Genomic DNA, 11,959 nt, shown 5'->3' on the forward strand with positions numbered 1-11,959 from the left:
CCCGCATTGTAATCATGCTCTCTAGCCATATTCCTAAGAAGGGATTGGAAATCTGCAGCATGCGGATTAGAGGATTGTTTTGCAGATTGTGTGTCTGCCGAAAAAGAAGGGTCTCCCAGGGAGGGGGCGCCCGCGGGCGCTGACCAGGCTTGCTGGTCGACCAAACCCAAGAGATGATGCTTAATGGGTTGAATGGCCTGAACTAAGGCCTGATTGACTGAATGACCCATCCCCGCGTCTGTAGCATACACCAAATCCTGGTCAAAAGAGCCAGTATTATCATCAAAATAGTACAAGTCCTCTGCTTGGTCATCATAACCAGCCATACTGAAAACAGTAAAAAGGTAACTCCAGAGGAGCAGTATAATCAATCAAATAACAAATCAAGGCAATAAAAAAAAATTAAGAATTTTTTTTAACTTTTTTAGATGTGGAGGGAGTTGCCCTGATGGGATTTAATGTCCTTGAAACCAGGCCCAGCCTGAACAGAAATTATTTCAACCCCAGCGTCCACGCACTGGGGCATACTGGGAGCTGAGCCGATGGAGATGAATATAACCTGGGCTTAAGTGCAGGAGCACTTGTTAAACACAAGGCAGAGCCTCTCAAATAATAACCTCTAGCAGAGGGGTTAACTGGCGCAGATGCGCTGAATGCTGTTGAGGCAGAGCCTCTATAAAGCCCTCAAAATGGGGACGACAGAAAACTAAAATAAATTAACTGAACACGTGATCTGGTAAGAGCGCTGCGGGAACCAGAGCCGGAGCGAGGGAAAATTATTTGTTCAATGCTCAATTGAGCGTGAACAAATCACTAGAAACGCTCCGAACGAGCGTTGATAAATTTGAGGCCCCGGGGGAGGGAAAATACTCCGACCGAAACCAGCGCTCGGCAGGAGCGCTAAAAGCCGGCGCTGAAAAAGGAAGAATTATTGATTTTTTCACGCTCAGCCGAGCGTGAAATCTTAGATTAAACAAAACGCTCCAAGCGAACGTTCAATAAAATACAACTGAGCCGGCAGGCGCGTGCGGGAAGAGACAAAGAGAGGTCTTGCACGCGCGACTAGAGAAGAAAAAAGATAAGGCAGACCGACGAGGGGGCCATAAAACGCGCTCACGGCGAGCGCGGATCATAAAATCAAAACTTTAAACTAGAAGGGAAACATCTCCACGGCAGTAACTAGGACGCGCAAAGCGCGAGTCCTGCTCTCTTACTCCCACTCCACTTAGTAAAAGCGCTCAAATGGGCGCTTATAAGGAGGGGAAAAGCCCGCTCCTAACATTATTTAACACAACAATAGTAAAACAAAAATCACACTTATCTGGCTGCGAAGCAGCAAAGAAAGAGGAGTGACTTGGTGTGATTCAACATTTTATAGGCTTCCTCCTCTATGGTTCATCACGTGTCATGACTGATACTGGGTCATGTAGTTTTTTGTTTTCCCATGATGTTCATTGGCTGCTGTGTATAAATAAAGCATGGAAAGAGAAGCATAATCTGATCCTCCGGTCCTGACATAGAATCATATTGCTTTCTGATACCACTTGCTAACTACCTCTGCTTTCTAAACACCCCCGCAAAAAATACCTCCCACCATTTTCAGGCGACCCCTGTAAAAAACGGGGCATGGGCTAAATTTGCCAAAATCTGCCAGGACAGCTGGTGGAAAACCGGGACGCCTGGTCACCCTATGCAGGCTGACGAGCGATGCGTATTGAAGACAAGAGTAAGTGATGGAAATCCTGAACCGATTTCTATAATTTAAACAGAAGCTGATGGGGAGTTCAATGAATGAACCGCGCCAGGGGGCGAGGTAACTAACTACCAACCAAGACAGCAGGCGTCGCCTGCAAGAGACAAACACATCTAAGTACGGAAAGCAGGAGACAGCTTGCAGTAGATAGGTCAGCTGCTGTTTAAATTTTCAGAAAACGCCAGCTCTCGAGGAAGAGGGTCGTGTATTGTCACTGCCCTCTTGTGGCCAATACGGAGCGGTACGTTTCTGTTTCAATTTACAATGAAAATAAAAGAAGCCGACCACCCATAAAAGACGACTTAGGTCCGGATTTCAAATGTAAAAAATCGTGACACTCCTTTCCACTAGAAATGAGACCAGGTGGATAATCTATCAGGCCACTGTACAAATACAAGAGGGGTAAAAAAGCGCAGCTATTTTCCTTTACGAAATATTACGGAGGAGCGGCTAAAGTGTGATAGTTCGATGGAAAAATCTCCCCTCTGAAACGGACAGCACATTAATGACGAAAAGGAGAAACACAAACTGCCTTACCGGTATATTTTATAAGCTTTTTCTGTTGTTGGTATTAAAATATAAATGCTACGGCTGAGCTGTGCCATAAAATGGTCTATAATTTATCTATAAACTGCGATTTGACTTCAATGTTTAGTTACCTCAGGGGTAGTCGCTATTTTTTGGCCTACTAAATAATATTTTATAGTGACCATAGTGTACTTGCCTTGCCTTAAGTGTAGACGCTATTATTGGGCCTTCTAAATAACTTTAGAGTGAACACAGATTTGAAAATCATATCCACGGACACTTAGGGGAGTTATGCACAAACCAGGACCAGTTTCATGAAAGTTGTTGGTGAGAATTAGAGGGTTGAGACACTGAAGTCACGAACTAAACACTGCAAAATGGTCTACACCACCACATTACCTTTATGAGCTATGCAATAACATCCACATTTCCAAAGGGCTGCTAAATGTAGGGTCTTGGGAGTTGTTCGATTTAAAGCCAGAGAACGTTGAGTGATGCAGCTTCGGTCTTTCAGATTAAAGGATTAGGGCGAAACAGTCATGCATCTCTTGACACTCAAAGGTAATGAGTTTCTAAACCCAAGTTTCTGGAAAGCAAACATCACACGCTAAGTGGCTGACTAGACTAGGAAATTCAGAAGAGATCAACAGGAGGATGGCATCTAAAAAGCATTAAAAATTAGAAACCGAAATAATATTGGTGTTCTTCAACCGGAGCTATGCAACAGAAGAAAGAATGGAGGCCCAGAGTTTCTAAAAATAAAAAAGAGCTGCTTGTTATGAACTGCGAGGCCTCCCTGTGGTACCCGGTTTAAATCAGAGTGACCAGTGAAGGAAACATTCATGTAGTTACACACCTAAACTATGAACGAACTTTCTAAAGAGCTAAGGAGTTCACCACAGGAGGTGAAACATCAGGGCTCCTCCGGCTGCAGTTGCACTAAGCGGGCATGATGACTGATCCACAGATGGCTGGAGAACTGGTTGAGGGCTTTTGAGGTGTCCTTTGATTGGTTGTAATAGGAGGCCAATCCTTCTTACAATGCCCTTTTTAAGTGCAAGGCAGAGGGAACCAAAGTGATCTGTAATGCAGAAATACGTTTTTTCAGAGATGGCTGCATATTAGGCCGTTCTTGAGAGTGTCCATTTGATATGCAGTGAACACTACAATGACAGTCTCTATAAGCCTAATTAAAACGAAAATGCCGTCATTAAGAAGAAATGGCCAGGAGTATCAAGGGCAGGGTTTCAGACTGGAGACCAATGAGAACAACTTGGGGTTACTGTAATGGAGAGGCTGCTGTAAAAATTGAATTATTCCCTCTATTCTATACATTGAAGATCTACCAGCATTTTTAAATAAGAGTTTAAGCACTAAACTCCTCCACCGCGAACTGTCACAATAGAGATTCAATGTTCTGCAGAGAACATAATTTTAATCAACTTCACTCAGTCTTGACAGTAGTAATTAGCTAGTTTCCAGATAAATTGCAAGCTTAATTAAAGATTATTTACAGTAAACAAAAATAATGGACTCCTATTCTCTCAGGAAAACACAGATCAGGGAGATAGCTAATGGTGCAACACTTATTGGAAACAGTTCCAGCATGTCCATGTTTAGTCAAGACAAACTGGTACAACAATTTAATTTATGTCTGCAAGAACTCAGATGAGGACTAGTGCGGACGAAAAAACATCCATATATGTTGATGATTTGTGGATTCATGCTTCAGTGGCACCATATGTGATGCTTAACCCCTTACTCGATTTTGAAAGTAAAGTTTCCCTCCCCAAACCGATTTGTCACTTTTAAATAAGAGAAAAAACATTTTTGGAAACGCTATTTCAGGTAAATTGGTTACACCAAACCGGGCAATCAAACTTGAATTAGCAATATCATATTGCCATTATAGCAAAGGCGGTATTCATACAACACAAAAACACCTTAAGCATGTCCAACTAATCCATTCAGACAGCGTTCTGTTTTTTTTTTATAAATAAGGATGATCTCAAGGAGAACTCTTATACTGTTATGGTTGCTAATGTTGTTAAAAATGCAGTTGTTTAAAACTGTTAAAAAGTATTTCGAAAATGTAGTTGTCGTTAATTACCTTTAACAATTAAGCTATATACCAAAGGGAATTTAAGGGTTTGCTGCAGTGAAACACTTTAAACATGCTGAACTGATTCATTTAGATAACTTCTTTAAGGGAATACTCCTAAAGCGAAGGATTATGCGATTGTAGCTATGAATACTGTTAAAAAAAATATTAGGAAAATACATTTGGCATGAACTTTAAAAATAAAATAATTTAAACTAAAATGAAAATTAAGGTTTTTGTGCAAAGGGATAAATCAGACGATTTCTAAAAAGGGCTGGACCACTGGAATTAAGTGGCAGGAGCGTACCAAAGTATGCAGCAGGGTTGACTTATTATGCAGAAAAAAGGTAAATTGAGCAGCGTAAGACAGCATATTTTGCGATAGTATGGATTCATTTTTTTTTTTTTTTTTTTTTTTAAGTTAACACTGTCTGGGCAAAGATTTCATCTCATTGGTATCAGTTTAACAACAAAATAAAACCAACTGAACGATGACCTTTCAACCTTTATGAAAGGGCATTCCACTTTGCGGGAACACATATTGCCACAGTTTTAGTAACTTTTGATCTGTTTGAGCTAAAATATTTTTTAATAAAAATATGTTGATTATGGAGCAGATGATTATGTTGCAAATTCCTAAGTATAAGGAAAATGCTAAAGTTTCAGCAGCAAGGAAAAGGGATACTGGAGCCACGTCATGAAAAGCGTTTTACTCCCAAACTGTAACATACGAAGGGGTGCCATACTCCAAAGCATCAGGTTTTGAAGAGGGGCAGATGTGTTGTAGCTTCTGAAAAAGGATTTCCTTATCGAGACACAAACTAGGTAGTGTAATACACCAATCCATCTGCTATGTAACTGCATTCTGAACCCACTAGCTTGTTATAAATACGGCCCTAAACTTTCAGCTCCTGAAAAAACAAAGTATGTAGGAATGACGCTCTGACATGAAGGTAAATTGTATCTATTCGAGAGCAAACCTGTAGTATCCTCACACCACGAGTCTACTTTCCAATTGACATTCCCCACTTCCTTCCATCACCACATTCCAGAACCCGTGGCATCAATTTACCTAGGCACAGAACACCTGGATACCACACAGTACCTCAACGGTAAAATGTGGTACACAGTAGCATATTTGTAATTAAGTTTCTCACTGCTTTTGAATGAATCATCTACAAACAACGCAATTCCATTAAAATACGGATAAAATCAACTGTAAAAATGCTACACATATGAAAAATGTTGAACTTGTGCCAGTTTTTTGCTGGATGACATACTAATACGGTCTCGTCTCACGTTTAGAATTCATAACACACACACTGTACACACTGTACACACACGGTCACGTTTCATCCTACAGACATTCGATAAAAGCCCCCATATCATAAACCAAATCTGTTTTACTATGTTACCGCGCTACCAAAACACCAGGTTTAAGACACGGAATCTGAAAACTGACACCGTCTTAGCCCCTCCAAAAAAGGGAGAGGAAGTTATCCTTGACCCAATCCGTCAGTTTATTAGTATCATACACTAATTGGTCATCTTTCTGAACAAAAGTGCTAGCCCAAAACGCCAATTTATGAGAAAAGGCACTGAAACTCCATATAATCTGATTCTGCGGAGGTGTCGTTTACCACAAATGAACCGCTATGATTTTCTACAGGGGGGTGGAGTACTCCATTACTTAACTAATTAGTCGATGATTTGCAGAGACAGTATTTAGTGTAACGCGTATCTCCTGGTCCAACGACGTACAATACTGCCACAACGCTTCTGATAAATTTCTGGAGGCCGTACACTCAACCGACAGGTGTTACTTTACCCTGGAACCATCAGTTTTAAATAGGTGACTCATGCCCCAAGCCACCTGTCCTGAGGACGCATACCTTAAATGTGCTTCAATCCTTAAAGCAGGTTAAAGTTAAAGAAGTGATCCGCGAACTTTTAAACTATCTAAATATTTCCAAAATTAAGAATTCAAGATACTAGCCTTGCACTTTCATGTTAGATTAAAAAGGTTAAACTGCCACCAAGGGTCAAATCTCGGTGGAAAATTAATACAATAGAGTGGAAGTGCAAATATTTACTTTTGTGAACATGTTCAAAATCATCAAATTAACATATCTCTCAAATTGTACGTTTTACAAACTGCAATACAGTTGGAAAACGTGCACCTTATTAAAAACTTTAAAGAAACTCAAAATGCCCAGAGTTTCACTAGAAAAAAAGGATAATAATAAACTTTGAAAAATTGGCTTCAGGGACACCCTGGTGGCGAAAAGTGGCGAAGAGCTGATCATCTACTTCACATCCAATATCCAACAAACCAGAATCCTTTCTCGTTTTTCCATAGTTCAAGTGCATTCACGTTAATAATAACTTTGAGAAAGCAGTTAACTAATCATCACATTAGCGGAAAGTTGGAGGTTGATATATCGCCTCCACATCGAGTGCTCAACAGTTTGCGGGCTAGTTTACATTGCGCCAAGTCACCTATATCAGTGACCTCTTGCCGTAGACAACAGTAACAGTAGCGAGTGTTAATTGCGCCACACATAACATACTCACACAGAGTAATGAAATGAAAGCATGTGACATTTACGATCAACGGCAGTTTTCGGGATACTGGCGATAAGTCAGAAGGACCTCACCACTTTGAGCGCCAGAGAGCTGACCGAGAAAACTCTTCTAGGTCCCTCATGCAAAACATCAGGCAGAGTTCAACAACTGCAGCCAGAGAGATTTTGCAAAATAAATAGGAATGTGTCTTTTCAATTAAACAAAAAAATCAAACGAAACACATTTCCTTTGCCAAATAACAGAAGCGGTCCAGACATGGAATGGAAAACAAGGAACTGCACGAGAGGCAGAACAGGAGCTAACACATCACTTTCACAAGTCAGAGCTAGCTAGGTTAGGAAATAGACCACTACAATTCCCTTACCTTCTCTGGGTCGCCCCCAGCCATCGCTGCTTCGGTTTTTGTCCCCAAACAATTGAGTGCCGATTCAAAACGGCCTCATTTGGAAGTTGGGGAAAAAAAAAAGCTCCAATGTTCCCTCGGATGAGGGGTACTAGCGCCCCAAAGTAGACTTCGTCTGCCCCTCCTCCGCTGGGCCCTTTGCCTGCTCAGGGTTGCGGGAGGGAGAGGGTGTGCCGCTGAGACTGGGTCAGCTCGCCCGAACTTAACGAAGTCTACCAGGGAAAGGAATGGGCTTCGGTCCTACAGGAACCCCCACCACCCAAAAAAAACAAAACAAATTCATCAGCTTCCCTGTGCCGGGAAACGCTTCTGTCCTTCCGGGTTAAAAATGTCACGTTGCAGCGCCGTCGCCAAGTCCAGAATGGGTGCGTTATTTTTTAAATATCCCCGTGTCTGCCCTCTCCCTCGCTTGGTATGCACTCACGGAGCTTAGCAGGCCTCTGTTACAGAGCCTGCCCTGCCATAACCAGCAGTGCACCACTGGGAAATGTAGTCCAACCCCAAGAAAGCGGAGGTTCCGCCCCCTCGTCTGGGACTCTACTACTACAGGTCCCAGCAGCCCCGTGCCCACTGCTGGGCAGCCTACAGCTCACCATGGACACAGCTAACCCTCGCCAATGCACGCGAGCCCTCGTTTAAAATTCCGAGCGCAGTGCACCGTGGGATTTGCCAGCCTCCCACTTTGCAGGAAAGTGTGAACCGGCGGACTAGGATGCCCTGGTCTCCAGTAGCAAAACCAAGGAGTGGATTCTATTTTATATTCACATTAGGAATTAAAACGAAGTTCAAAGTTGCTCGTTTTAGATCCCGATCGCGATTTTCTTTCCTTCTTTGTATTTCTCTCTGTCCGGATTCCTATAACGTGCTTTTGCAAACTTAAGCAGGGGTAACAAGGATGCCGTAGGTTGAGTGAAAACAAGGAAAAATACCTCCCCAGACCCTGTATTGCTGGTTAGGTGATAAAATACAGAAATAACCAGTGTTTAGTGAGCGTTTTATGCTACTGACATACATGCCAACATTTCAGAAGAGGTAAGTGGGCGATATAAATAAATGATCGAGGGAACGTATTTCTTCCAAGGAGAGGCAGTTTCCGGTTGGAGGCAGCCAAAATAAAGCAGTTTTTAGCTTAAAAAAATCAGGAGTATCGCCTGAATTGGATATGTCAGTAGGTATATACTGTGCCTTGGTGACACTGCCCATGGTGCACTATTGATCGCTATGCTCATGAATATATGTAGGAGTGGCCATGATTATAATCAGGGGTGTGGAATTCCTATAGCCTGACACCCAGGACATGTTGTTTGGGGTCAAAGGCAACAGGTTTTTATCTTGATTTTGCCCCTGGGACAAGTGGGCCCAATCTCCTGCAGCACAAACCTTTTGGCTGCCAGTTTCCAGTACTGCATTATGGATCAGGAAAAACATTGTCTGAGGTTAAGGTAATATTTTTGTCCATAAGATAACGCTGTTTGAACTTGTATTTATGGTTTATTAATGCAAAGCTTTTATTATTAGGTGAGCGCTCTAAGGAAATGTTGTACTCTTGACTGCACTGCTGACAGTGGCCTCAGTATAACAAGGTGTACACGTTTGCAAAGTTTAACAATATGAGGCTATGTATTATGCCCTTAGAGTGCTTTCTGATTAGATGCAAATATTTTCAGAAGCTTGAAAGCAAGATTGAAGAGCCTTTGCTTTCAAATTAAATGTTCACAAAAACGCAACTAGGATTTTTTTTTGATAAACTACTGTTAAATTTCAGGTATAATTTCTTTGAAGCATCATCTAATAAAATGTGTTTTTGCATGCTAGTATTGCCAAAAAATATTCATAACGGAAAAATCAGTGCAACCAGTTTCAACATGACTATGGGAAACATGAAAATAATCATTGGCAAAGGCAATAGGTATTACATTGGTGGTCAGCCTTTTGGTTTTGTCCATGTGTGTCATGTTTTAACATGGTTTTTGTGAAACTTTATTGTTGTGGGAGCTGCCATGCCCTCACATTCATAACAAACAGTGGCAAAAAGCAATTATATGTTTTGGTCTCAGAAGGCACACACTGCCACAGTAATGTCTGCCACAGAACAAAACTACTTTGTGTGTCGATATGCTCCTTGTGAAAGAGCAGAATGCTGTCACTCACAGTGAAGTTAGTCTATAGATAAAGACAGACAGAATTTTAATAAGAGCAAAAGGTCTTGGTTAACTTAAGGCCTAATTAGGAGCCCATTACTTAAATATAGTCACAAAAGTGCTCCCATGATAAATGCCCTTGTATTAGTGCAGATTTACAACTTTCATCAATTCACAAGTATTTACAGAAGTAGGCCAGGAAATCATATTCCTAGAAAATATTTGTGAACTGCATTTTAGCACGAGCAAATATGTTTGTGTAGATTTGTGCATGCAAAAATCAGGGGTAAATTTCCGACCTGTCTCAGTATGGGAAAAGATTAGAGAGGAGCTGGTGAAAACCCCTAAAACATGCAGGTTAGTAGGTTTGCACAGGTTCCAAAACACATTTAAACCCTGTAACTATTGCTTAATGCTACCTCCAGCCACAGTATGAAGATCTTTGGAAAGATGGCGAAATGTGGGACCTGCTAGAATTCAAACTCTACTATAGTATGAGCCCTGGCATAATCAGATACGCTATTATCAGATCTCTTATATAATTGGATTGTGCCATAATTTATCGCCATACTACATGGCAACAAAGGGACAAGTGGATTTTTTGCAGGACAAGGAGATTTTAGGCAAAAACCTGTCCCATGGACAAGTAGATATTTTATTAAATTCCACAACCCTTAATTTGCTGCAGTGTAATAATTATGTGAAATTATAGAAAAATTACACTGAATTACGCAAGCAGATTAACCCAGCATTTAGCGCTTTTCACTTAGTGCAAAATGCACACCCATGTCCTAAATGGACCAGATTATGCATTATGCACTAAGAAAATGGCACTAAATGCAACAGAACACGAACAGCACCAGCTCCTGACGCTAACTAAATTTGTTCTTCCTATGGTAGGATTTTCATGCCATATTACTCAATTAAGTGAACAGGCTTAATTACAAAATTTTCAGTAATTTAGGGTTGAGAATAAAGCAAAATTATTCCAGCGTAATTACAATTTCTACCACACCTAAATATATGGGTACAAATGAATTATGAAAAGTGCACATGCCATACTGTGTGCAGAATTAACAAGTTTCTCTGATCAATGATGTGAGTAGCTCGCTGAGTCTAGTTTTGTCTTTGCTTTCTGATAATTGTCCATTTTATTATTTCATTTTAGGTTCAGGACTACAAGTCATCCTTGATTAGATGAGCTACTTAGACATAGACCTGGGAAACTTGAGAGTTTGGCTGTCACAGTTTTCTGCAATAATATACCTAGTGTTCAGGGCTACCAAGCTTTCACTCTACTTATGAGTGACATTTTCAAGTTTCAAGTGTGCTTATGCGTCATATTTTCATGTCTCGTGGGTGACACTTTGAATGACGCTTGACAGCAAGTTTTAATATTGACTGAAACAGAGATAAACAGATCTAGCTGTATCAAATATTAATGAGTAATGCATTTAATTTAACACAAGCATTGCTAATGTACTGGTAATATAACCAGCTGGAAAACGATGCATTAGAGGAAGGTATAGGGCTAGAAGACTGCTCCAGATCTCTCAGGTTTCCCATTTCCAAGCTAGAGCTTCATACCCCTCCAGTGTTTTCTTTGTATCCTGGCACCTGTAGTCCGCTATTTATAATAGAACGAAATAACTATAGTATTAGAATACAAAATAAAAAACATGGATGTGATGCACTACTTGTACATGAAGTTGTTGCTTTAGAACTATCTGAGCAGTAACTGGTCACAGTGCCAATTATTCTGCTTAAGTTCTCCTCTACCAGCACTCAAAACCATGTGCCAGCATGTCCTCCCTCCAAGCGGATCCAACTCCATCCTGATTTAGTAGTCCTTCATCCAGGGCCTCTCTGTGTCTCAACTTTCTAGGCAGCAGCAGCAGTACCCCCATAACACTGACCACAGCACTCTTGGTTGTTGCAGCACTCACCCTATTCTGATGAGTCACCTCGGAAAGGTTAGCACTCAATTCAACTCAATAAAAACTTTATTCAGATGCATGCTATCATCCCTAAAAGTGTACGAAACAAAATAAAATGATAATCATAGTAGCACAAACATCACACATATTAAAACATTATTACAACACAGGTTAAAACAATAGAGATCTGCATGCTCGGACAGCAGATTTTAGAAAGGACCCAACATACAAAACAACTTCCTTATTTATGAGCAGTAATAGAAATTTAAAACCAGGTCTGCATTGATTAGCGTCATAACAATATTTCTCTAAAGGTGGGATTAAAAAAGTTTGGTGTACTTAACATAACATTTATAAAAAAACATAAAATTAAGCATGAAGCATAGATTATCCAGATAGATCGTCACATGGATAGGGCTTGGTTTCAAGATCATGCACATAGCCTTGGGGACGCAGAGGAAATACTTCATAGTACCAGACCTAAGGCGAACAAGCAAGGAATATTCTCAG

At 40.8% G+C, this 11,959-nt stretch overlaps 1 protein-coding gene across 2 annotated transcripts in view; it reads right to left on the bottom strand.

The window, feature by feature from the left end:
* LOC138261646 (uncharacterized) overlaps positions 1-7,844 on the bottom strand; it is a 502,166-nt gene extending 494,322 nt beyond the window's left edge. For both annotated transcript variants that reach the window (XM_069210810.1, XM_069210811.1), the window contains exon 1: positions 7,333-7,844. In XM_069210810.1, the coding sequence (XP_069066911.1) occupies positions 7,333-7,356 (24 nt within the window). In that variant the 5' untranslated portion in view covers positions 7,357-7,844. The remainder of the gene's footprint in view (positions 1-7,332) is intronic.
* Positions 7,845-11,959: the final 4,115 nt, after the last annotated feature.

This window comes from Pleurodeles waltl, chromosome 10 (genome assembly GCF_031143425.1).
Source record: "Pleurodeles waltl isolate 20211129_DDA chromosome 10, aPleWal1.hap1.20221129, whole genome shotgun sequence".
Lineage (NCBI taxonomy): Eukaryota > Metazoa > Chordata > Amphibia > Caudata > Salamandridae > Pleurodeles > Pleurodeles waltl.